Below are 27,605 nucleotides of genomic sequence, written 5' to 3'. Positions count from 1 at the left end.
CCCAGGGAGCGTCTGCAATTTAAGGGCCTGAAAACAGTGCTGGGTTAGACGGCTGGGTTGGGGGTGGGAGCAGTATCACTCACCACGTGGTCCTGCTGCTTCTCTTTATTTTGCAGGTTTCTGAGCCCTCTTGTCCCTTTTTTTCTCTTAATTTCCCGGTTCACTGTTCACTGCTGGCTCACAGAAGGGAGGGGTGAGCGGGCTCTTGCCCCGACTGAGCTGTGCCGACCGCACGAGCCCCTGCAGTGGAGGAGGACAGAGACTGAGAAAGGATCCTAGCAGAAAGATCCTAGCAGAAAGCACTTGTCCACATTAAATTTCATCTGCCATTTGGATGCCCAATCTTCAAGTCTTGCTAGGTCCTCCTGTAATGTATCACAGTCTGCTTGTGATTTAACTACTCTGAATAATTTTGTATCATGCGCAAATTTGATAACCTCACTCATCGTATTCCTTTCCAGATCATTTATATATATATTGAAAAGCACCGGTCCAAGTACAGATCCCTGAGGCACTCCACTGTTTACCCTTTTCCACTGAGAAAATTGTGCATTTAATCCTACTCTCTGTTTCCTGTCTTTTAACCAGCTTGTAATCCACGAAAGGACATCGCCTCTTATCCCATGACTTTTTAGTTTTCTTAGAAGCCTCTCATGAGGGACTTTGTCAAACGCCTTCTGAAAATCCAAATACACTACATCTACCGGTTCACCTTTATCCACATGTTTATTAACCCCTTCAAAAAAATGAAGCAGATTTGTTAGGCAAGACTTCCCTTGGGTAAATCCATGTTGACTATGTTCCATTAAATCATGTCTTTCTATATGCTCTACGATTTTGATCTTGAGAATAGTTTCCACTATTTTTCCCGGCACTGAAGTCAGGCTCACTGGTCTATAGTTACCCGGATCGCCCCTGGAGCCTTTTTTAAATATTGGGGTTACATTGGCCACCCTCCAGTCTTCAGGTACAATGGATGATTTTAATGATAGGTTACAAATTTTAACTAATAGATCAGAAATTTCATTTTTTAGTTCCTTCAGAACCCTAGGATGCATACCATCTGGTCCAGGTGATTTGCTACTCTTTAGTATGTCAATCTGGCCTACTACATCTTCCAGGTTCACAGTGATTTCGTTAAGTTCGTCTGACTCATCACCCCTGAAAACCATCTCCGGAACTGGTATCTCCCCAACATCCTCATTAGTAAACACGAAGGCAAAGAATTCATTTAGTCTTTCTGCAATGGCCTTATCTTCCGTAAGAGCCCCTTTAACCCCTCTGTCATCTAATGGACCAACCGACTCCCTCACAGGTTTCTTGCTTTGGATATATTTTAAAAAGTTTTTATTATGAGTTTTTGCCTCAATGGCCAATTTCATTTCAAATTCTCTCTTCGCCTGTCTTATCAATGTTTTACACTTAGCTTGACAATGCTTATGTTTTATCCTGATTTCTTCAGAGGGATCCTTCTTCCAATTTTTTAAGGATGTTTTTTTTGGCTAAAATAGCCTCGTTCACCTCACCTTTTAACCATGATGGTAATCGTTTTGCCTTCCTTCCACCTTTCTTAATGCGCGGAATACATATGGACTGCGCCTCTAGGATTGTATTTTTAAACAATGTCCATGCCTGTTGAACACTTTTAACCTTTGCAACTGCACCTTTCAGTTTTTTTCTGACTATTTTCCTCATTTAATCAAAGTTTCCCTTTTTAAAATTTAGTGTTAGAGCTGCAGATTTACTTATTGTCCCCCTTCCAGTTATTAGTTTAAATTTGATCATGTTATGATCATTATTGCCAAGTTGCCCCCACCACCGTTACTCCTCCTGGTGTTTCACCAGGAGGCGAAACACCAGGAGATGAACACCAGGACACCTGGACGAGGTCCTCAGGCACGAAGACATAGCATGAAGACATAACTTGACATGGCGAGACGAAGCGAAGAGGAGCTCCACGAAGAAGACCTGACGGAGCACTGGCAGGCAGGAGCCTCCAGAGTGAAGTAACTCCCATGCAAGGCGAAGACGTAGTGACGGAGCAGCCCTTTTATAGGGCTGGAGCAGGAAGTCCAATCAGAGGTGGGGCCAGCACACTTCCTGTGTCTGGCCCTTTAAATACAGAAGACCGCGGACAGCGGCCTGCACCGACGTCCTCACGCAGAAGGCAGGGCTGGGCCTGGAGAGCAGGCCCTGATGACGGCAGTGGCTCCAGCTGCTGCAGGAAGCCCCGGGGGCGGCTCCAGCCGCCACTCGAGCCCAGGGACGCGGCCTTCGCACCGTGAAGAAGGAGTGACAGCGGCGGCTTCTAGCCGCAAAGAGAGGCAGAAAGTCTGCGGCTCCGGCCGCGGTCAAGAGGACATGCCTGGGCGGCCTCCGGGCCGCAGAAAGAACTTCAGTCTGTGACTCCAACCGCGCGGCAAGGCCCGACTTTGGCTGCATCCGTGCCGCGTTGGGTGAAGAGGCAGCATGGGGTGAGTGCCTGCTCGCGGGGGGACCCGCAGGCAGGGATCCATAACATTATACTTCTGTCATCAGAGTTATGTGGCCTCCAGTTTATATAAATATATTAAGGATGCTAAATCTTCTCAATGAAACGGTTTGAAGAAACGGTGGGATATGATTTCAACTAAGTAGTAACTTTCTATTGGAGATTTTCTGTTCGCATATCACTTTCTTCTCCCAGTGTTTTTTGCTGTGCATTGTGCTCTATGGTCCCCCTGGAAATTGCATAAGTCTGAGTTACTCTCATAAGTGTTGGTCTTGTGCTTCTCTTTATGCTACATTCTGTCTACTATTGATCTACTATTGTTCTTTAAGATTTTTTTTAGCAGGAGTTATGGGAGGAAATATCAGCACTTTTGAATATTAATCATTCACTTTCCTATACTATTATAATTTTTATTATTCATTTTATTTATTATTTATTATAATTTTGAAATCTTTGGCCATGCATTCTCCACTAACTGTTTCTCAGGGGAAGCTGTTGGATTTTTTACTTTCTATTTCTTTTAAAGCGGTTTTGACTAACTGGAAGAATAATACTTGGCTTAATATATATTTCTGGTGGAACTCTGCATGTTTATTTTATAACTATGAAAAATAAGCGGCTGTCAAGTATAATAGACTTGCCATATGGGTAAAAATGTGGGGACCTGTAGATCACTCTTGTAATCTTTTAAGTATCTGGTATAATGGTGGCCATGTTATCATTCTTTATGTCTGAAGAAGAAAAGGGAGGACATTTTTGTGTATAGTGGTGTGAATCTCTGAATATTGTTCTATCTTACTTTACCTGTGTTACCAGCAGAAGTTTAATTATTATCATTTCTTCAATTTTCCAGTTATGACTTTAAAACTCAATAAAGAAATGTGAACTAAAAAAGAAAATACCACATATTGGTACCACAGGGTGTTTAGTGTTTATGGCTTAGTAAATGACTCCCTAAAATCCTAGGTGTAGCCTTCCTATGTCACTGGTGCTCCTCCCCAGCAATCTCTAAAATCTTATCTGCCACCCCCTGAGTGGCTGCCAGGAACTGACCCCATGGTTCCTTATGATACTGATAGGCACTGAGACAGGAAATTCTCCCAGATTTAGTCACTCTTCCTCCTGCTGCCCCCTTCCTCACAATTTTGTCAGTCCTTCCCATATTTCTTCTTGTGTTCCTTCCTTCTCACTTTCTCCCCCTTTCCTTATTTATTCTTGCTTCTGTCTTTGTCCTTCCTGTAGTAGTTATTTAGGTAAGAACAATGTAAAATTCTGCACTTTGAATAGTTAGACAGGGCCATTTGTGCTGTTGGCGGTGTGGGGTTGCTTTAAGATGTGCGGCTCAGGAGGCTTGGGAGCTGATGGGGCAGTGTGTCAGATCTTAGTGATTAATGATCTCTGGGAAGGGAAATGGAAGAGGGTCTGCCTGCCCCCTGCAGTAGGAATGCAAACACCATTGTGTGCTTTTGCACACTGCCAGTCACTTCCCATAGCTGGAGATTTTCATACACTCCTTTGCCATAAATAAACCTGTCAGAGGATGACAGAGATCAGAAAGTCAGGCTGTTCACTCTGAAAAGAATAACTCAGGCACAGTCACCCAGAAAATTAATTTTGTAGGTCTTTTGAGAACTTAGTTCTGTAGAAAGAATAATATATAAACAAAAGGATAGCCTCACCAAATATTGCTTGACCAGAAGTTGGCAGATTTATTCCTTGCTCTTTCCTGATCTTGGGAAAGTCTACTACACAGGAACATAACTTTCACAAAATCAACCATCAAGAAAAGCTCCATGTTAGTATAATTTTTTGTTAGTTTTATATTCTCTGGATTGTAATTTATAAATTGCATTAAGGCTTGATGTATTGCAATAAATGTAACTAATAATAATAAAGATGGGTGTGCATCTGACAGTGGATCTTGATTTTTTTTTCTATTTCTATACTACAAATATAAAGAAATGCATATTAACTACATCAGCCCCACAGTGTCCCCACTCCAGTGCCACTACACTGCATATTGAGGTAGTTAAGCATAGTTTTCTACTGTTCTTTTATGGTTAATGGTGTTAACGGGAGAGTTCCAACGTGGCCCAATTAAATTGTGGCATATGCAGCTGCAAGCAGGGTAACCCAAGAACAATAGGGTGCATGGCCTTCTCCAAAACAGAGAAGGAAATTACTTCAGTATGGAGAGCTCTGGTGCGGAGGGATACCGTTTCGGTACAACAGGTAACATTACCCGGTAAAGGCTCCCCGTGTATAGATGATAAGAGTAGTGAAGTCTTCAGAGTGGTGAGGTGAATCCTCAAATGTTCCACTAGTCGTTGAAGAATAAAATTACCTCCTGCCCCTAAGTCCACCAGGGCAAGAGTCTGAAATTCCAAGGTCTGCAGATCAAAGAGACCGGGAGAGAGAGCGGAGGAGAGGGCGTAGTGAGGCCTAAGAAGAGTCCTCCCGCAGGACTTCGGCCCGTCCGTTTCCCGGACATATCGTGCATGTTTGGACTGCATGACCAGCTTGTCCACAGTACATGCACAATCCATTCCTTTTCTGAAGTCTTCTCTCTTTGGATGTCAGGTGACTGCAACCTAGCTGCATCGGTTCTTCCCCACTGGCAACAGGAGTCAAAGGAACCATCCTGAGTGCAGGTTTAACACGAACTTCCTTCTGAACAGGTCCTTTACAAGGCTTGAGTTCTTGCACCTTATTTATTTATTATTATTTATTTAAACATTTTTATATACCGGCATTAGTTGTGGACATCATGCCGGTTTACAGCAAAACTGGTAAAGTTTGGAAATTACATTTTAACAGGGAATTAAAAAACTGGGAGGAGGGGAACAAGAAGTAGGATAGAAAAAAGAAATAACAGTAACATTAACATTAACATGGTTCCTCGGTATGAACGAGGAAGGAGGATAGCAACATATGGTTCCTCAGTATGAGGAAGATGGAGTAGACGCAATGTGGTCTATTTTTATTGGAGACTGTGTAAGTTTTTTGTTTTTTTTTATTCTGGGTAAGCTTGTTTGAACAACCATGTTTTCATTTGAAAACCATGTTTTCACCTTATCACGAAGCTGGTGATCAGTCCTAGTAGCTAAGGCCACTAGCTCATCCAGTGAGTCAGGTGTTTCACGAGCAGCCAGCTCGTCCTTCAAGCGGGAATCCAAACCTTTGAAGAAGAGAGTTTTCAGGCATATAGGGTCCCAATGTAATTCAGCCGCAAAAGTCTTGAACTCTATAGCGAAATCAGCCAGGGGTCGGTTGCCTTGCTTCAGGTCCACCACTGTAGAACCAGCGACAGTATATCGGGCAGGATCATCAAAAACAGATTTAAACAAGTCCATAAATCCGGCAGTATCCTGAAGTATGGGGTCTTTGCATTCCCACAGCGCGGAAGTCCAAGTCAAAACCCTTCCATCCAGGTAGGATAGAATATAAGTATTCTTGGCGTACGCTGTGGGGCAATGAGTGGGTTGTAATGCAAAATGCATACAACACTGATTTAAGAAGCCTCTAGTTCTCTGAATCTCCCCAGAAAAACGTACTGGAGCAGCAAGAGGCACAATAGTCTTTATAGTTACTTCAGGTAACTGATCTTCATTACTAGATGTAGAACCTTGATTCCTCTGTGCGTGCAGCTGATGAAACGCAGTAGTCAATTTCTCCAATGCGTCTTGTTGTTCAGCAAGGCCAGGCCTGGAATGGCCTAGGCGTTGAGCTGAGCCGGATCCATGGAATTAGCAATCTGTTATGGTTAATGGTGTTCGGGTGGATCCTTGGACATTGTGGCAGCTGACCATGCCCACAGAGGCAGTCCCGTGAGGGACCATGGTGTCAGGCTAGACTCCGAACAGACAAACACAGATTTGAATCTTCTGTTAGAGGTGGCAGAAGTGAGTAGTGGTTGTAGAGCCCAGCTGGGCATGTCTCACACAAAACGCTGGAACAGCGGATCCTCTGCAAGGCAGTGTTGTAGCGGAAAGAGACTGGGAGTTATGAGCACACAATAAGAATAACATTCAGAGTCCCAGTGTAGAAATAGGAGAAGCTCCGAGGCAGGGAGAGCAGGCATTCGAGGAGCGAGTACCTGATCCCTTAGAGCAGAGAGACTCAGTAGCATTGTACTCACTTAGCAGTAACAGAGATTCCACTAGACGAGAGGTCTGACACTGGAGCAGAGAGCAGGCCCTCGAGGAGCGAGTACCTGATTCCAGTGAAGCAGTACTGTGGAGAGAGATGGTTTCTGTACTCAATGATGGTCACTGTAAGTTAGTTCTTCCAAGTAGAAGGGTAGAGGTTGCAGGCAGCAGCACAGGGAACATGGGCCCTGGAGGAGCGAGTACCGGTTTCCTGATAGCACTTGAAAGAAGCAAAGAGGCCCCCGAGGAGCGGGTACCCGGTTAGAGACCCCGAAGGGTAGTAAGAGTTCCAGATAGCGCTGGAGTGGCAGAATAGCTTAGGAACAGAGAGCAAATCCCATCCGTACGAATCCTGTTGCTAACTCAACGAGCTAGCAAATAATGTAGACAGATATACCCGGACGTCATGACGTCAGAACAGGGGGACGCCCCTGAGGGCGAATGGCGGGAGGCAGCACTAAAGCCGGTCCGGGGACGCTGGAGAGAACGGCAAGAACATAAGAATATAAGAACATAAGAACATGCCATACTGGGTCAGACCAAGGGTCCATCAAGCCCAGCATCCTGTTTCCAACAGTGGCCAATCCAGGCCATAAGAACCTGGCAAGTACCCAAAAACTAAGTCTATTCCATGTTACCATTGCTAATGGCAGTGGCTATTCTCTAGGGGGTAGATTTTCAAACCGCGCGATTTGGCGTACTTTTGCTGGCGCATCAGGCGCAAGCAAAAGTACGTGGGATTTTAGTAGATACGCGCGTAGCCGCTAAAATCCTGGATCGGCGCGCGCAAGGCTATCAATTCCGTATAGCCGGCGCGCGCCGAGCCGCGCAGCCTACCCCCGTTCCCTCCGAGGCCGCTCCGAAATCGGAGCGGCCTCGGAGGGAACTTTCTTTTGCCCTCCCCTCCCCTTCCCCTCCCTTCCCCTACCTAACCCACCCGCCCGGCCCTGTCTAAACCCCCCTTACCTTTGTCGGGGGATTTACGCCTCCCGGAGGGAGACGTAAATCCCCGCGCGCCAGCGGGCCGCTAGCGCGCCGGGACGCGACCTGGGGGCGGGTCCGGAGGGCGCAGCCACGCCCCTGGACTGCCCGGGCCGTAGCCACGCCCCCAGGCCCGCCCCGGAACGCTCCCGACACGCCCCGAAAACGCCGCGTGGTTCGGGCCCGCCCCCGACACGCCCCCCTCAGAAAACCCCGGGACTTACGCGAGTCCCGGGGCTCTGCGCGCGCCGGTAGGCCTATGTAAAATAGGCTCACCGGCGCGCAGGGCCCTGCTCGCCTAAATCCGCCCGGATTTGGGCAGATTTAGGCGAGCAGGGCTCTTAAAATCCGCCCCTAGGTGAACTTAATAGCAGGTAATGGACTTCTCCTCCAAGAACTTATCCAATCCTTTTTTAAACACAGCTATACTAACTGCACTAACCACATCCTCTGGCAACAAATTTCAGAGTTTAATTGTGCTTGAGTAAAAAAGAACTTTCTCCGATTAGTTTTAAATGTGCCACATGCTAACTTCATGGAGTGCTCCCTAGTCTTTCTACTATCCGAAAGAGTAAATAACCGATTCACATCTACCCGTTCTAGACCTCTCATCATTTTAAACACCTCTATCATATCCCCCCTCAGCCGTCTCTTCTCCAAGCTGAAAAGTCCTAACCTCTTTAGTCTTTCCTCATAGGGGAGCTGTTCCATTCCCCTTATCATTTTGGTAGCCCTTCTCTGTACCTTCTCCATCGCAATTATATCTTTTTTGAGATGTGGCAACCAGAATTGTACACAGTATTCAAGGTGTGGTTTCACCATGGCATGAAACAGAGGCATTATGACATTTTCCATTTTATTCACCATTCCCTTTCTAATAATTCCCAACATTCTGTTTGCTTTTTTGACTGCCGTAGCACACTGAACCGACGATTTCATTGTGGTTATCCACTATGACGCTAGATATTTTTCCTAGGTGGTAGCTCCTAATATGGAACCTAACATTGTGCAACTATAGCATGGGTTATTTTTCCCTATATGCATCACCTTGCACTTATCCACATTAAATTTCATCTGCCATTTTTATGCCCAAATTTCCAGTCTCACAAGGTCTTCCTGCAATTTATCACAATCTGCTTGTGATTTAACTACTCTGAACAATTTTGTGTCATCTGCAAATTTGATTATCTCACTCGTCGTATTTCTTTCCAGATCATTTATAAATATATTGAAAAGTAAGGGTCCCAATACAGATCCCTGAGGCACTCCACTGTCCACTCCCTTCCACTGAGAAAATTGTCCATTTAATCCTACTCTCTGTTTCCTGTCTTTTAGCCAGTTTGCAATCCAGGAAAGGATATCGCCACCTATCCCATGACTTTTTACTTTTCCTAGAAGCCTCTCATGAGGAACTTTGTCAAACACCTTCTGAAAATCCAAGTATACTATATCTACCGGTTCACTTTTATCCACATGTTTATTAACTCCTTCAAAAAAGTGAATGTTCTGATTTAGAAGGCGGACCCTTGGTCCGGCGATGAAGGTAGTTCTATCGTCGGAAGGCGAGGCCAAACACAAGGATCGCTGGAGAGGCTCGATGAAGATCTGGATGCAGGCGCCTCCTGCAGGTCGTTTAATCCAGATAGCTGGCGCCTCCAGCAGGTCGTGGAAACAGAAGCTGGCGCCTCCAGCAGGTCGTGGAAAATAGAAGCTGGCGCCTCCAGAAGGTCGTGGAAACAGAAGCTGGCGCCTCCAGCAGGTCGTGAGGGCAAACGGTACCACAGCCAGTCCAGGGATCAAGAGCCAGAGCACTCTGCAGCCAGTCCAAGGGTCGAGAGCCAGAAAGTACCACAGCCAGTCCAGGGATCAAGAGCCAGAATATTCCGTAACCAGTCCAGGGGTCGAGAGCCAAGCAGGAACGTCAGCCAATCCAGGAATCACCACAAGGAGGAACAAAACAGGAACAACGAGCAGGAAACACCACCAGAGCCACGAAGCCAAGGCAAGGTCTGACAGCTCAGACCTTGCCTTAAATAGTTTACAGAAGATGGAGCCTGCAGGAAGGGAACCCCCCTAACTTCCTGTAGGGGTTTCTTTAAGGCCAGGTTCTTGCCGCCCGCGCGGCCCTAGTGAGTTTCAGGGGGCGGGGCTTAGCCGCGGAGAGAGGACGCCGTGGCCATCTTGGAAAGTAGCAGCACTGCCGCGGAGGCGGCCTGCCGACGCCAGCCTCGGCGTCCGTGCTTGGGCCTTCTGCGAAGGTGAGCGACCGATCCCCGGTCGCGGTCTGCCGCGGCCGGCGGTCATAACAGTACCCCCTCCTTTAGGCCTCCCCCTAGAAGGCTTGGGCTTCCCAGGATGACTGATGTGGACATTTTTGAGGAGATCCTTGTCCAAGATGTTCGTAGCAGGCTCCCAAGAATTCTCCTCTGGGCCGAATCCCTCCCAAGCCAGAAGATACTCCCATTTACGACCTTGCCTGCGAACATCAAGAACCTCTCGAACTTGATAAGTATCTTCTTCTGCCCTCAATGAAGAAGAAACAGGAACCTTCCGAGAGGGCCAATTGAGGAGTAACAGCTTCAAGAGGGAAACGTGAAATGAGTTGTGAATGCGTAGGGTAGCCGGGAGGCGTAATCGATAAGTCACTGGACCTAATTGTTTGATTACCGGGAAAGGCCCGATGTACCGAGGGGCTAGGTGCTTCGAGGGAACCCGTAAACAGATATATCTGGTACTGAGCCAGACCTTATCTCCAGGACGAAAACATGGTGCTGGTCTCCGATGTTGGTCGGCGAATTTCTTAGCGGTCAGGGCCGCTCTCCGTAACATTCGTTGAGTACGTGTCCAAAGTTTTTCAAAGTGGGTGGCGGTGAGCTGGGCCGCCGGAGAGGGGGCAGGCAGAGGTAGTGGTACTGGCGGAGCAGGTTGGTGACCAAAGACAATTTGAAATGGAGAGACCCCAGTCGAAGTACAGGAATGGAAATTATGGGAAAATTCTGCCCAGGGCAGCAAAGCCGCCCAGTCATCTTGTCGGGTGTTGACGTAAGAGCGCAGGAATTGTTTCAGAGCTCGATTAGTTCTCTCTGCCTGCCCGTTGGCCTGAGGGTGGAAAGCAGTGGTGAAGTCCAGTGCAATCTGAAACTTGGTACAGAGGCTTCGCCAATATCGAGCCGTGAATTGAGACCCCCGATCAGACGTGATGTGCTGGGGTATACTGTGGAGGCGAAAAATATGTGACATAAATAGCTGTGCCAATTGGGGAGCGGAGGGAAGGGCGGGCAGTGGTGTAAAATTGGCCATCTTAGAGAATCTATCAACCACTACCCATATTACCGTATGTCCCTCGGAGACTGGGAGGTCGACAATAAAGTCGGTGGAGATGTGTGTCCATGGTCTAGTGGGCGTTGGAAGTGGTTGCAACTGACCCCAGGGTTTCCCTGTAGGGTTCTTGTGCTGCCCACAAACAGGGCAAGAGTCAACATACGCTCGAATGTCCTTGTGCATCCCCGGCCACCAATAGTGTTGTTGAAGCAGATCCTGCGTTCGTCTACGTCCAGGGTGCCAAGCCACCTGAGAGTCATGTCCCCATTTTAAAACTTTATTGCGGATCCTCTTGGGTACCACTGTCTTGCCGATAGGAACTGTGAAGGTCGTCGAAAGAATGAAACGGGCCGGGTCAATAATGTACTGTACAGGTTCTTCTGCGTCTTCTGTGATAAATGATCACGATAGTGCATCGGCTTTAATATTCTTGCTTGCTGGTCGATATCTTAATTCAAAGTCGAAACATGTAAAAAATAACGCCCAGCGGGCTTGACGCGGGTTCAGGCGATGGGCTTGTTGCAAATACGTCAGGTTTTTATGATCCGTAAAAACTGTGATCCGATGTTGAGCCCCCTCTAACCACTGACGCCACTCTTCAAATGCAAGTTTGATGGCTAACAATTCTTTATCGCCAATGGAATAATTGCGTTCCGCAGGAGAAAATTTCTTTGAAAAATAGGAACAAGTGTGGAATTTCCCAACTGCATCGTTCTGACTCAGAACTGCTCCAAACCCCTCTGTAGAAGCATCCACCTCCACCGTGAACGGATGTCTGGGATCCGGGTGGCGGAGACAGGGTTGCCGTAGGAAAGCGTCCTTGAGAGTTTGGAATGCTTCTATAGCTTCTACTGGCCAGATTTTGATGTTAACCCCCTTACGTCTTAGTGCAGATAGCGGTGCGGTTAGTTTAGAAAAATTCTTGATGAAATGACGATAATAGTTAGCAAAAACTAGAAAACGTTGGAGTGCTCGTAGACCATTGGGTTGAGGCCAGTCTTGTATACATTTTACTTTGGTCGGATCCATTTGGAAACCTTGTTTTGAGATAATATATCCTAAAAAAGGTAATGACTCCGCTTCAAAGATGCATTTCTCCAGTTTAGCATATAAACAATGTTCCCTTAAGCGTTGCAACACTTGCGTCACATGTTGGCGATGCAACTGTAGGTCCCTGGAAAGGATTAGAATATCATCGAGATAAACAATCACACAGATATATAATAAGTCTCGAAAAATCTCATTAATAAAGTGTTGAAAGACAGCAGGAGCATTCGTTAATCCAAAGGGCATAACTAGATATTCATAGTGTCCATGTCTGGTGTTGAATGCCGTTTTCCACTCGTCTCCTTCCCGAATCCGAACTAGGTTATAAGCCCCTCGCAGGTCCAATTTGGAGAATATTTGAGCTCCTTGCAGACGATCAAACAGCTCCGCAATAAGAGGCAGGGGATAACGATCCTTAATGGTGATAGCGTTGAGCCCACGAAAGTCAATGCAAGGGCGTAAAGTCCCATCCTTCTTTTCAACAAAGAAAAAACCGGCCCCGCAGGAGAGTTGGATTGACAGATGAACCCCTTCTGTATATTGTCCTGGATGTATTCCGACATCGCCTGTGTCTCCGCGGCAGATAAAGGATAAACCTTACTACGCGGTGGTGTGGATCCTGGAACCAATCTGATAGCGCAGTCAAATTCTCGATGCGGGGGTAAGATATCCGTGGCCTCTTTGGTGAAAACATCTGCGAATTGTTCGTATTGAGGGGGTAGTTTCTGCAGTACCGAGGTGCAGACGAAACCAGAATCAGAAGTAGGTCTCTGTAAGCAGGTCCCATGGCATCCGGACCCCCATTGGGTAAGTCTTAAAGATGTCCAGTCAAATTGAGGATTATGGCGTTGCAGCCAGGGGATACCGAGAACTATTGGGTGAATGGCTTTGCTGAGGACGTAGAAGATGATTTGTTCGGTATGGTCAGGTGCAATATGGCAGTTAATTGGTTCCGTCTGATGCGTTATCTTCCCTGGTAATGGTTCGCCATGGATAGATGAGATGATCAAAGATGTGGAACAGAGTCGAGTGGGAATCTGGAGTTGATCCACTAGTTCTTGTAATATGAACTCTCCCCCCGCACCAGAGTCTATTAAAGCCAAAGTGTTAAACTCATGTCCATTGATGTCAAGGGTAACTTGTACAGTGAGTGGGGAAGATGGGGATACAAGACCTAGAGTAACTCCCCCTGAGCACCCTAGGCTTTGGAGTTTCCCGGCCGATTAGGGCATGTGGCTATACGATGACCAGATCCCCCACAATAGAGACAAAGGCCAGCCTTGTGACGTCTCAGACGTTCTTCGGGGGTTAGAGGTCCTCGGCCTAATTGCATGGGTTCTGCTGCAGGTCCCTCAGAAACGGAAGGCTCTTGTGGAGTAGTGGAGGTGAAGGGCGGGACATAAGGAATAGCCGGGCGTCTCCGTGATCCTAGCGCTTCCCTGGCCCTTTCTTGCAGCCGTCTGTCAATCCTGGTAGCCATTTCTATTACAGCATCTAAGGAGGATGGAAGTTCTCGATCGGCTAGCTCTTTAATTCTGGCAGATAGTCCGTTCAGATAAATTGATCGCAGAACAGGTTCTTCCCAATGAAGTTCCATGGCCAGCGTCCGAAACTCAATGTTGTAATCCGTAATGGATCGTCCTCCTTGACGGAAATGCAAAAGGTCAGAACTGGCAACAACTTGCTTCCCTGGTTCCTCAAACGTTGTTCGAAACAGTTCGAGGAATCGTGGTAGATCCTGCAATACTGGATCCGAGCGCTGCCAAAGTGGAGAGGCCCAGGCCAGAGCTTTACCTTCCAGTAAAGATAAAATATAGGTGGTTTTGGTTATATCATCCGGAAACAGAGTTCTTTGTAGACGAAAATGCATGCCACACTGATCCAGAAATCCTAAGCAAAGACGAGGATCCCCGGCATATCGAGGAGGAGCAGGTAGTGGAATAACAGGCGGATGGTATCCTTGTGTAACCGGTGGAACTGGTACCGGCGGAGGAATGGGAGCCGGAGGGCTGGAATGAGTTGCGACTACAGCGTCAAGCCGAGCATTGAGTCGTTTTGTGGAGGCTGCCATAGATTCTAACATACTCTGTTGCTCCATGATCCTCTGAGCCAAACCAGGAACTGCTCTTAGGGTGGAGGCCTCGGCCGGGTCCATGGCCTTGGCTTACTGTAATGATTTGGAAGGTGGACCCTTGGTCCGGCAATGAAGGTAGTTCTATCGTCGGAAGGCGAGGCCAAACACAAGGATCGCTGGAGAGGCTCGATGAAGATCTGGATGCAGGCGCCTCCCGCAGGTCGTTTAATCCAGATAGCTGGCGCCTCCAGCAGGTCGTGGAAACAGAAGCTGGCGCCTCCAGCAGGTCGTGAGGGCAAACGGTACCACAGCCAGTCCAGGGATCAAGAGCCAGAACACTCCACAGCCAGTCCAAGGGTCGAGAGCCAGAAAGTACCACAGCCAGTCCAGGGATCAAGAGCCAGAGCACTCCGCAGCCAGTCCAGGGGTAGAGAGCCAAGCAGGAACGTCAGCCAATCCAGGAATCACCACACAGAGGAACAAAACAGGAACAACGAGCAGGAAACACCACCAGAGCCACGAAGCCAAGGCAAGGTCTGACGGCTCAGACCTTGCCTTAAATAGTTTACAGAAGATGGAGCCTGCAGGAAGGAACCCCCCCTAACTTCCTGTTGGGGTTCCTTTAAGGCCAGGTTCTTGCCGCCTGCGCAGCCCTAGTGAGTTTCAGGGGGGCGGGGCTTAGCCGTGGAGAGAGGACGCCGCGGCCATCTTGGAAAGTAGCAGCACTGCCGCGGAGGCGGCCTGCCGACGCCAGCCTCGGCGTCCGTGCATGGGCCTTCTGCGAAGGTGAGCGACCGATCCCCGGTCGCAGTCTGCCGCGGCCAGCGGTCATAACAGTGAAGCAGATTTGTGAGGCAAGACTTGCCCTGGGTAAAGCCATGCTGACTTTGTTCCATTAAACCATGTCTTTCTATATGTTCTGTGATTTTGATGTGTAAATATCGCAGGCTGCCCTTTGGTCTAGCATCATACATTTTCACAAAATGACTGGCAATAGTGATGGTGCATCTATGCAGATTGGAGGTGCAGTGTTCCTCTATCTGGATGACTAGCTTATCAAGAGCACTTCTCAAGGCAGTGCCTCAGAATCAGTGACATCTCGCTGACAGTCCTGGAGACCTTGGGCAAGTCACTTCACCTTCCATTGTCTTAGGTACAAATTTAGGTAGTAATTTTCAAAAGGATTTAAACCCTTAAAACTAAGTTTTATGAATGTAAATGCACATTTGAAAACTGCTACAATATATGCCCTTGAATTGTCAATAGGTTTTACATATGTAAGTGCACTTTAAGGGGCAGATTTTAAAAGGTTGTGCGTAACCTTTTTAAAATCCGGCCCTAAGTGCATAAATGAGCTTTTGAAAATTGCTACGATATATGCTACTTTTACATGCATGAATCCTTCTGAAAATTAACCCCTTAGATTGTAAGCCCTCTGGGAATAGAGAAATACCTACAGTACCTGAATGTAATCTGCTTTGAAGTATCACAAAAGATAGAATTAAAAAAATTATTATGAGCAAAACCATCCTGATATTGGAATTACACAGTTTGTCATTAACTACCCCACTTAAACCTGTCATCTGAATTAGAATTTATAGGAGCACTGCTAGACATGACTCGGGCAAAAGCATCATCATTCTCAGACCTTAAGCTTGGATAATCATTTCAGCAAATAGAAGGAATGACTGAAAATCCACCAGCACCTGAATGGAAAGAAGAGAAAAATAGCTTTAAAGAATTAGACTAACAAACAAGGAAAGATAACTGACAGAAGCACAAATATAGTGGGAAGTACAAAGAGCTACTTCAGAAAAAATCTAAAAAAATATTTAAAACCCTCGTGGATCAAGATTTGACAAGGCAGTGGTTAAGGAAAGGTAAACTCAAAGCTATAGTTGAGACATTGATAATTGCAGCACAGGTTAGTGGACTGTAGACAAGATGGTTCACAGTTAGCATAAAAATTAATGGCAAAACGGACAAATGCAAATTGTAAAGAATAGAACTGGAAAGTTACATATCTCATCACTGATGTGACGTGCTGATGTCAGAAGGCCTGTATACAGAAATGCACAACAAGGTGGCATAGCTTATCCATTAGAAACTGTGTAACATTATAACACTGATGTACCAAAAAAATACTGGGAGCATAATGCTAACAAAATAGAAGAGAATAAAGAAGTTGTGATCACATGGGAGATTCCTATTCCAACTGATAGGAAGATTGAACCTAGAAAATTGGATATTGTGGTAAAGGAGAAAAACACAAGAATGGCATTGTTGCTAGAACTGTTTATATCCACCGACTATTCTGTGGATTGCATGAAGAAAGCCATGATCCTTAAATACCAAGAGATGTAATCAAAGACCAAGAAAATGTGGCAGAAAGATACAGAAATAGTCTCAATTATATTGGGTGCCACTGATTAACAAGAATTTTCAAGTGCACCTTGATATGTTGCCTATAAAAATTACATGCTATGAATTCCAGAAATAGACACTCTTTAACGCAGTGCAAGTACAAAGAAGAGCATTAGCAGTAAAATTGAGAGATTGAGATTATTCCCAGCATACCTTGGTTTACGAATGAGGTTCATTCGTGTCGAGGTATGCACAAAACAAACCTATTTGGAGACATTGTTCCAAGAGGTTTATCACATTTATATCCACAGGCCGAGTATAAGAATGAGTCAGCATGTATTAGCATGGAAAATGTTGAGGATATTAGGCCTCATATTAATAACAGGACATGTCTGATCCCAATAGACCCTCAGAGTACAGTGGGTTCAAGCCACTCAAGATCTTCAGGGCAGCATATGAGTCTCCCAGTCTCTGAAGGGACTACCTTTCCTGGTGGCTGATCCAGGGGTATTGCCTTACAAATTTCCCCAATTCAAACTGTTTTAACTGCGGATGAGTCCAACCTGAGATGGGAAGGCCATGTAGAGAGGTTGTACATCCAGGGTCTTTGGTCTGCTGAGGAAAAGCTTTATCAAATAAACTTCTTCAAGATAAGGGTGGTTTGGTAAGCTCTGAAGGCTTTCAGACATCAATTGGCCAACAAAATTATCTTTGTCCAGGCAGACAATTAAATAGCAATGTTCTAGATCAACAAGCAGGGAGGAGCAGGATTGTACCTCCTGTGTCAGGAAACTGTACTGTGTGAGATTTGGCCATCTTTCAGGGGATGATCTCAAAGCCATTTAGCTGGCAGGTGAGGAGAAGGTCCTAGTGGAGGCTGAGTCACATGAATGGTTCCAGATAGGAAAGTAGCAAACCAGATAATTTGTAAGTAGAGCACACCTGAGGTAGGTGTGTTTGCATTTCCTCTGAACAGAAAGGTCCTGCTCTTCTGCTCCAGAAATGGGACCCAAGCAAACTAACCTCAAATGCCTTTGCCCTAAATTGGGGCCAGGGTCTCCTATACATAAATCCTCCAATCCCTCTTATCTCAAGACCTTGTTGAAGCTTAGAAGAGACTGGGGGATTATGATTCTCATAATGACCTTTTGGCTGAGACAGATTTGATTTCTATTGCTGCAGGGGATGTCCATTAGAAAACCAATTAGGTTGGGGAATTCCCCCATCTCTAATCACTCAGACTGTTGTGCCATCCCAGCATCAGATCCTTGGCCCTTGCAGCTTAAATGTTGAGAGGGTAGCTCTACAATCCTTGAATCTTTCTGAAGATGTATTTTGTGTTCTTCTGGCCTCCAGGAAGGACTCCATGGGGAAGTGTTATGGCTGCAAAGTGGAAGAGGTTTGCCTTTTGGTGTGAGGGAAGACACTGGATACTTTCTCCTGTTTGACACAAAAACTGCTTGATTACCTTTTACATCTTTCAGAGTCGGACCTATCGCTGCATAGCTTTAGTTATCCGTTTTATGTGGGATTTGTTTCATTTGAAGCCTCCCGTTGTGTCAGAGGATGTCAATGTATTATTGACCCAATTGATGAAAGCTCTTGCTGAGTCTGTAGACTCTTGCAAGCTGAAGTATCTGATCTGGAAGGTCATATTTTCGGTGATGGTCACTTTGGCCCACAGAATCAATGAGCTCCAAGCCCTATTGATTTATCCACCTTATACCAGATTTTACACAATAGGATGGTTCTGTGCATGCATCCTAAGTTCCTGCCTAACAGGTAAATTTAAAAATGCCGGTGTGCATAAAAACCCAGAAATATGGGTGGCTAGGCTGCGTGCACGCTGCAGGGATTTTTAAAGGGCCCAGGCCATGTGCATATCTCCTGGTATGCGCCAAAAACTGTCTCAATTCAAAAGGGGCAGGCCGGGGTGGGGTCTAGATGGAACGTGGGTGGGCCTTGAGTGGGCTGGGTCAGCACCATTGGGCGCTGTCCCACTGAAGTGTGCGCCGATAGCCAGCTGGCCAACCCGCGCAACTTGCAACTTACTACTGCTCGGGAGAGCAGGTAAGTATAAAAACAAAAAAAACTAGCTAGGGGGGTTTTAGGTGTCGGGGCAGAGAGGGGAAAAGGGAGGCAGGGTAGGTAGGGGGTTCCCTCCCAGTCCGCTCCTTTATTGAGGCGGACTGGGAGGGAACTGGGGAAGGCCCTATTGCGTCGCCATGCGCTTCTAAGAAAATTCCCCCTTAATGCGCGTGCCGATATAAAATCGGTGCATCCATGTGTGCGCGCCGGGAACCATGCACACATGGGCGCCCGCATGCCGGTTTAAAAATCTACCCTAAAGAGAGAACTGGACTCCCACCTTAACCACTCAGTCATCCTTCTAACATTCTTTGCCAGGTCACATGTCCAGAAAGCTGAACAAGAGCTACACAGTTTAGACTGCAAGAGAGCCTAGGCTTTCTATTTGGAGCAGACTGAAGCCCTTAGAAAGTCCACCCAGCTTTTTGTTTCTTTTGACACCAACAAACCTGGAACTGCTGTTGCCAAACACTTTATCAAACTGGCTTGTGGATTACATTTTCTGTTATGCCCACTTAGGCCTGAATCTGGTGGATCATGTCAAGGCTCGCGCTCAGAGCCATGGCAGGATCAGTAGCCCATCTAAGATTGTTCTCCATGGAGATGTGCAAGGTTGCGACATGGGGTTCTTTCCACACATTCACATTGCACTGTTGCTTGGACAGGGACTCCCAAAACAACAAACGTTTTGACTAATCTGTCCTGTGGGTCTCTTGAGGTGTAGAATCTAACTCCATCCCTCCTAGGGCCTGCTGTTTTTATTCCAAGCTGCCCCTATAAAAAAGACAGAACAAAATAAAAATGGCTTGTTGCCACCAACAAACAATTTTTGCCTGTTGGCACTGTTTTAGGTTTTCCCCTTTTTCGTTCAGGGCAGTTTGTAGCTAGGGATTCCTCATGTGTAGGGGCTGCTATCCTGCTTGTCCTCGGAAGTAGACTTGCTTACCTAACAGGTGTTCTCCAACTTCATCAGGCTGTCAAGCCTCACAGAACCCAACCACTTCCCTTGGCGTTTGTTTCTCCCTGCTGGACAGGCCCAATAGGACATGCTCAAAGTTTCTAAACATTTTGAAATCATATTTGATGCCATGTGCGAGGCTGACATCCTGCTGTCCTTAGAAAACATCTGTTACAGGTAAGCAGGTCTGCTATACCTTAACAATGGAACCATATGAAGGCATATGATTGTTGATATTCTAGCATTGATTGATTTTAAGAAAAATCTTTTATTTTAAATTTCTGTTTCTCAGTAATTCAGTCAACCTTTTAAGCAATGTTCCTGTTTCCTGTCTGGATGTGTTGATCAGTCCTGAAGCCCAGGAAGGATCCTTGATGTATAATGGGATAAATATGGAAGCCATTCAGGTTTTGCTGGATTTCATGGAGAAGAGGATAGATAAGGTGAGCTGCCATATCCAAAAGAAAAATGAACATAGTTTCTGGAAACCTGTAACGAGCTTCACCCTGCTATGAGCTCTTGGCCTCACTAGCTCTAAGACCTTATAGCTTCCTTTCATCTTCAGAGTGTTACCCTCATTCTAAAGCAACCCCATTCACCTCTGTAGACTTCACTAGAATACTGTACATTTTACACTTAACCCTTCAAAACTGTCTTTTTATCTTAAAAAGATACAGGTCACGTATATCTGTTTCATATGTTGAAAGATAGCAAATTATCTGTTTCCTACTTATATTTTAGTACTCATGGCCTTTATTTTCACCACCTTCTTTGCTTCAAACACTTTTTTCAACGATCATGCTCTCATATTGCTGCTTCATTTGCCTTGTCTCTCAAACCGGCAAACTTGAGTTCAACAAAGCATGTGTGGTAAGTTTTATGATACTTAAGAAAAACAACTCCCAAATGAAAGTGAACAAGTATTGTTAATGCTGACATCCACCAACCCTGCTGCTGTTTAGCATTTTGATGCCTATCTTTAAAAGGTTCCCATTATTGCATTTCTTATCACAATCTATATATTGATTTACAAGAACTGTGTTAGAAAAAATGTTCCAAAGAAAATTCAGGAACTTCAGTGTTATGCACACTAACTCGGAGACATTCTACACGCTCATTTACTGCAAATGTTTTTCTCTGACATCATAAAACAAATTATATAGAATCCAAAGTTTGATTTGTTCAACTGAAGAGTTTTGGAATCCTCTTATGTACTCTTAGGACAATTTTCAAAAAATGGCTGTGTGCCTGATTTTCAGCAGAATCTAGCAGACTAGAATTTGGCTGAAAATCATCCCTATATCTAAGCATCTAAAACTTAGCCACTATGTTAACCCTGACCCCTACCCTAACCGGGATGCCCTTCCTTCTTTGTGCACTTTTAAAGTAAAGCCAGTGGTTTGCCAACCCTCCAGAATCCCCTCACCCTCGCCCACAATTAAACCATTGATGCTAATGGGGATGGGAGCCAGAAACCCCTCCCCCCATGCCCTCTTGCATCCTCTCCTGACTGCTTTTATGGACACTACAAAGCAGATTACATTCAGGTACTGTAGATATTTCCCTGTCTCCAGAGGGCTCACAATCTAGGTTTGTATCTGAGGCAATAGAGGATGAAGTGATTTGCCCAAGGTCACAAGGAGTAGCAATGGGATTTCAGCCCTGGCTGTCCTCTTTCACAGCCAACTTCTCTAACCACTAGGCTTTTCCTCCACTCCTTGGAGGGCCCCTCCCCCCTGAATACAGCCATACCTAAAGGGAGAGAGGATGCCAGGGTTGTGTGGCTTAATGAGAAAGGGTCAACACGTTTTACAAAGGGAAGTCTTGCCTTGCAAACCTTAGGTTGTTTTTTTTTTAATATCTAGACTTATTTGGTACACAATGATCCTTGAAGTACATGTCCTTTAGATCTCAGTATCTTGACAGTTTGTTATTGCACATGTCCTATATCTTATATCTGTTTCATTTCTTTTATAAGAAATGAAACTGATTTTTTATACTTTTTTTAATACTTTTCTTATACAGATTTTTTTATACTTTTATACTACTACTGTTATAATATGTTATAATTGTTTTTTTGGTTACCATGTTATAATGTAAAATAGGGCTGATATCGCCCTATTCTCTTGGTTATCTGGAAACCGATGTGATATCTCGATTGAATGTTGGTATATAAAATAAATAAATAAATAAATAAATAAGGATTTAGGGCAGCTTCCAAAATCAATGCAAAGAAAAGGTTATGTGGAATCATACAAATGTTGCAGTATAACGAGAAAAGATAGAAAGAGAAACCTTGAGAAATGTGACGGTAACTTTCAAACTGGCGTCCAGGTGTTGCGCCCATCGGTCGCAGATGGCTGCGCCCTCTGATGCTCACCTCTTTTCTGCCTATCTCATCTTACCTGGGATCACATAGGCGCTCGCGCACACAAGGGCCTCCTCTAAGTACACGTCATGGCGGGAACCTCGGGGGCATCCCCTCCCAATGACGTCAATCTCCACCAGTACTTAAACTGATCGGCTCTTGACTGAGACAAGTTAACAAGGAGTTTCTTATTTATTTATGTATTTATTTATTTTGCATTTTTATATACCGACATTCTTGTATCAGATACAAATCATACCGGTTTACATTAAAAACAGAGTATGCAGGAAAATAGGTTTCCTAAGTCAAATACATTGAACATATTTAATAAACAAAGGATTACTAAACACTATGAAAAAGGTTAATTAACAAAGGAAAACTTAAGGGAATTAAAATAAGCGTAGCACAAAGGATTGCACGAAGGGGTGCACAAAGGGGAGTGCCCCTTTGGCGCACCCCTTCGGCACGCGACGTACGGTGGAATGTGGCCGTTTACCGGCTCGCCGCTGGGCATGATGATGTCAGGGGGGGCGGGTCTCTTCATCCCTGAGTTCACAGCATTCTTAGTTTCAGCGCGAAGTGTTTTTTCAATTTTTTTGGTCTTTTTGGTCTCTTTTTCTCTCAGCGATTGCCCCTAAAGGTGCCCGGTACTGGTGGGCTGCCCCTCCGCATCACTGCCTGGTGGAATGTGGCTGTTTACCGGCTCGCCGCTGAGCATGATGATGTCAGGGGGGCGGGTAAGATGAGATAGGCGTGTCTCTTCATCCCTGAGTTCACAGCATTCTCCTAATTCCACTCTACTGGGATTCCTGTTCCTGTCTCCTCGTGGGTCTGCTACGCTGGGTACCCGCTCCTCGGGGGCTCACTTGCACTTGGGCTATCAGCTCCTCGGAGGGCCTCGCTGCACTTACACCTACCCACTGCCTTGGAACCATCGGGACTTCCTCCGTGAGTACTACTACTCTTCTTCGCTTGCTGAACCGTCTGACTGTGTACCCCGTTCCTCGGGCCACTACCGCCTGCTTCAGCTACTCTTCATTCTCCTGCGCAACCAGAACCTGCCGCTGCTCTACAGCTACCACGGGCTACCTTGCCTCCGCTCTCTGCCAGCTCAGATCCTCGGCATACCCCGCGCTACGGGCCACTACCGGATCTGCAACAGGAGGTACCATCTCCTGTAAGAACTCTTGGTGTGCCGCGCTGCGGTCCCCGCCAGGCCTTCATCTATCAACAGAGTCCTTGGGGAATCTCCCCAATACGCAAGACTATGTCTCTCTCTTCTCTCCATTAATAAAGCTCGCTCAATTGATTCCTGTGTACCGAGACCAAGCCTGCCGACAGTGACTTCCACAGGGCTCCTCCCTGTGGGCGGAGTCAACTTCACCTCGAGCAGAGGTTCACATGCAAAACCATAACAGATTGCTAACTCCATGGACCCGACTCAGGTCTCAGCCCTCCAGGCCATTCCTGGCCTGGCCCAATGCCTTGCTGAACAACAAAGGACCTTGGAGACGTTGGCTACCACTTTCAATCAGCTAAACTCCTGGCTGAATGCCTCACCCTTGGGATCACCTGCACGAGTCTCAGTGCCCTTGCCTGCTCCTACTCGTTTCACTGGAGATCCCCTGGTATGCAGGGGGTTTTTAAATCAGTGCTGTATGCACTTTTCTCTACAGCCTAGCTACTTTCCTATCGTGGTGTCCAAGACTACATATATGCACTCTTTTAGATGGGAAAGCCCTTGCCTGGGCTTCACCCATTTGGGAGCGCAATGATCAGATTCTCAGTGATTTGACAGGATTTCTTGCCTTCTTCTGGTCTGTGTTTGATGACCCTGCCCGCAAGACTGTTGCTGGATCTGCTCTGCTACACCTTCAACAAGGTAACAAAGCTATGACTGATTATGTCATAGAGTTTAAGACATTATCTTCTGAATTACATTGGGATCTGGACTGCCTCAGGACTATTTTCTTGGAGGGTCTCAACACATGCATCAAAGATGAATTGGCAGCTCGAGAACTCCCTGAAACACTAGACGCCCTCACAGATCTTGCGGGACAAATTGATCATCGTCTACAAGAAAGGACCCAAGAACAAAAGGGGAGTAAGAGACCGGTATCCGGGGCTCCACATTCTCGACCTGTGCCTGTTACTCAGACCATGACTGCATCTAGTCCAGAGGAAGAAGAACCCATGCAACTTGGCCACAGCCGCCTATCACCCAGGGAAAGACGTCATCGCAGATGCTTGGGCCTTTCTATGTACTGTGGCGAGCCTGGCCATGCGGTTCAGTCCTGCCCCATCTGTCCGGGAAACTTGCAGACCTAGGATCCGCTGGAGGACTCTTCCTAGGTGTAACCTCTCCATCTCCTCCACTTACTCTGCCAGTTTCTATCATCTCGGAGACCCTTGAATTTCAAACTCTAGTATTAGTGGACTCTGGTGCTGGCGGAAATTTTATTCTCAGGCGAATCGTAGAGCACCTACGAATTCCTTCCATCCGGACTCCCACTCTGTTGCTGCTATCCTCTATACACGGAAAGCCACTACCTGGTGAGGTATCTCTTTCCACGCAACCCATCTGCCTACGCAGGGGCTCTCTCCACTCAGAGACTCTCATTTTTAGTGCTGGATAAGGCCATTCATCCTGTGGTACTCGGGTTACCATGGTTACAGACACACCAACCCCAGTTCGACTGGGAAACCCTTGAATTATCACAATGGGGATCAACTTGCATGGAAAGTGTCTGAAGGAAGTAAAGCCAATACCCTGTATGACAATGACCACTTCTTTTCCTGGCCTACCACCACAATACTCATCATACCAAGATGTGTTTTCTAAAAAGGTAGCTGATATACTTCCGCCTCATCGGTTTTTCGACTGTGCCATCAATTTGAAACCCAATTCGGAACCACCAAAAGGTAGAGTATACCCGCTCTCTTTAACAGAGACTAAGGTCATGTCGGCCTATATCAAAGAGAACCTAGAAAAGGGGTTTATTCGTCTATCCAAGTCAACAGCAGGAGCCGGATTCTTTTTTGTGGGCAAAAAGGATGGATCCCTTCGCCCCTGTATAGACTACCATGGACTTAATGAAATAACAGTAAAGGGTCGCTACACCCTTCCACTGATCTCTGAACTTTTTGACAGGCTCCAGGGAGCCAAGATCTTCACAAAACTGGACCTCAGGGGCACGTACAACTGGGTACGCATACATCAAGGAGACGAATGGAAGACGGTATTCAATACCCACGACTGCCATTTTGAATATTTGGTCATGCCGTTTGGCCTATGCAACGCGCCTGCCATATTCCAAAATATGATGAATGACATCCTGCGAGACCTACTATATCGGAGTGTTGTAGTATATCTGGATGATATACGGGTCTTCTCCCAAGACACTCAAAGCCACCAACGAGACATCATAGAGGTTGTACAGAGGCTGCGTGAGAATCGACTCTATGCCAAATTGGAGAAGTGCTCGTTCCACCAAGAGTGTCCCTTTCTTGGGTTACATAGTATCCAGTCGGGGTTTCATATGGATCCTCAGAAAACCAAAAGCGTCCAGGACTGGCCCTAACCTACCGGTCTCAAAGCCTTACGGCATTTCCTAGGTTTCACAAACTATTATCGTTCATTTATCCATCATTACTCCACCTTGACGGCAGCACTGACAGCCCTGATGTGGAAGGGAGCTAATCCATCACTGTGGTCTCCTGAAGCGGTAGATGCCTTCCAGAGGTTAAAGAAAGCATTCCTCCAGAAGCTGCGTCTTCGCCATCCAGACCCTCGAAGACCTTTCATTGTTGAGGTAGACACCTCTGACATCAGAGTGGGTGCTGTCTTGAGTCAGCGTAGTGACACCCAAACGCGCCACCCTTGCTCCTTCTTCTCTCGGCATTTCTTTCCAGCCGAGAGGAATTATGGTATAGGGGACAAGGAGCTACTCGCCATCGAGTTAGCCTTCGAGGAGTGGCGCCCTTGGCTCAAGGGGGCGCAACATCAGATAACCGTCTACACGGACCACAAAAATTTAGAATACTTACGTCATGCACAACGCCTGAACCACAGGCAGGCCTGCTGGTCCCTATTTTTAAGTCGTTTTGATTTCCTGGTAAAATATCGTCCTGCTCACAAGAATATCTGAGCAGACGCACTCTCACGCTCCTTTTCCACTGAGGACACTCCAGATGAGCCACGTCACATAATCGATCCTGCCAAAGTGATGCTCTCAGGTACCCATGTGGTTCCTACCGGGAAGACGGTAGTTCCCCGAAACCTTAGGAGGAAGATTCTTAAGTGGGCGCATGACCCTTTGCTTGCAGGCCATCCCGGCCAATCCCGAACCTTGGCTACCATTAACAGATATTACTGGTGGCCATCAGTGAAGGAGGACGTAAAGGCCTATGTAGAGTCATGCTCAACCTGTGCTAAACAAAAACCTCCAGTTGGTCATCCCTGGGGACTCCTGCAACCGTTGCTGCCGCCAAGCGAACCATGGACACACATAGCTACAGACTTTGTGGTCGATTTACCAATATCCAGCAGAAATAATACCATTTGGGTCAACATTGACCGTTTTTCCAAAATGGCACATTTTGTGGCAGTACCCGGATTGAACTGGCGAAAGTTTTCATTCAACACATATTTCGTCTGCATGGCATGCCGAAACATATCCTCTCAGAGGGGTTCAATTCACAGCTAAATTCTGGAGGAGTCTCTGCAAAAATTTGATATCTCACTGGATATGACGTCAGCCTACCATCCACAAGCTAACGGGCAAACCAAAAGAATAAACCGCACACTAAAGCAGTTCCTGAGATCATATGTCAACTCCAGACAAAACGATTGGTCTGAGCTGCTTCCCTGGGCTGAATTTGCACTAAATTCAAATCCCTCCGCTGCTACCGGATCATCACCTTTTCAGCTCGTGTATGGCCGTCAGCCTTTGCCTCCACTACCAGTACCCTTGTTAGTCTCATCTCCAGCAGCTCAGGCTTCGGCACAAGAACTACATTGAAAATGCGAACATACAAAAGGACTTCAACAGAAAGCAGGGCAGCAGGCCAAAAAGTTCTACGATACACATCATCAGGCCGCCCCACAATTACAACCCGGAGACAAAGTATGGCTTAGCACCCGCTCCATATGTCTCAAGCTACCATCCGCATGATTCGTGCCACTCTACATTGGGCCTTTTGCTGTGCTCTGCTGTCTAGGACCCATGACGTACAGTTTGAAGTTACCATCATCACTTCGGATCCACAACGCCTTCCACATATCTCTGTTGAAGCCGCTCTCTAAGAAGACAGCTGAGCCACAGCCCTTCTCTGCAATGGACAACATCACCTACCAGGTAGATGTTATCCTTGATGTACGGAAGCATGGGAGACACTGGGAATATCTCATTTCGTGGGAAGGATATGGACTGGAGGAGAACAGCTGGGAGCCGGCAAGTAACATCCTTGACAAGGATCTCATCAAGCAATTTCATATGGCTCACCCAGAAAACCGAAACCCCGGAGGGGGGGGGGGCCCTAAGAAGGGGGGTACTGTTGCGCCCTTCGGTCGCAGACGGCTGCGCCCTCTGATGCTCACCTCTTTTCTGCCTGTCTCATCTAACTTGGGATCACTTAGGCGCTCGCGCCCAAGGGCCTCCTAAGTACACGTCATGGCGGGAACTTCGGGGGCATCCCCTCCCGATGACGTCAATCTCCACCAGTACTTAAACTGATCGGCTCTTGACTGAGACAAGTTAACAAGG

The 27,605-nt window shown here is 46.5% G+C and overlaps 1 protein-coding gene across 4 annotated transcripts in view; it reads left to right on the top strand.

Annotated features, from left to right (window-relative positions):
• The window catches only part of LOC115089258 (synembryn-B-like), a 234,028-nt gene that overhangs the window by 68,460 nt on the left and 137,963 nt on the right, over positions 1–27,605 (top strand). For all 4 annotated transcript variants that reach the window (XM_029597384.1, XM_029597383.1, XM_029597386.1 and 1 more), the window contains exon 5: positions 19,765–19,915. In XM_029597384.1, the coding sequence (XP_029453244.1) occupies positions 19,765–19,915 (151 nt within the window). The remainder of the gene's footprint in view (positions 1–19,764; positions 19,916–27,605) is intronic.

The sequence above is a fragment of the Rhinatrema bivittatum genome, chromosome 4, assembly GCF_901001135.1.
Source record: "Rhinatrema bivittatum chromosome 4, aRhiBiv1.1, whole genome shotgun sequence".
Classification (NCBI taxonomy): domain Eukaryota; kingdom Metazoa; phylum Chordata; class Amphibia; order Gymnophiona; family Rhinatrematidae; genus Rhinatrema; species Rhinatrema bivittatum.
The sequence above is the reverse complement of the archived record's forward strand: the minus strand, read 5'-3'. Positions and strand labels throughout refer to the sequence as shown.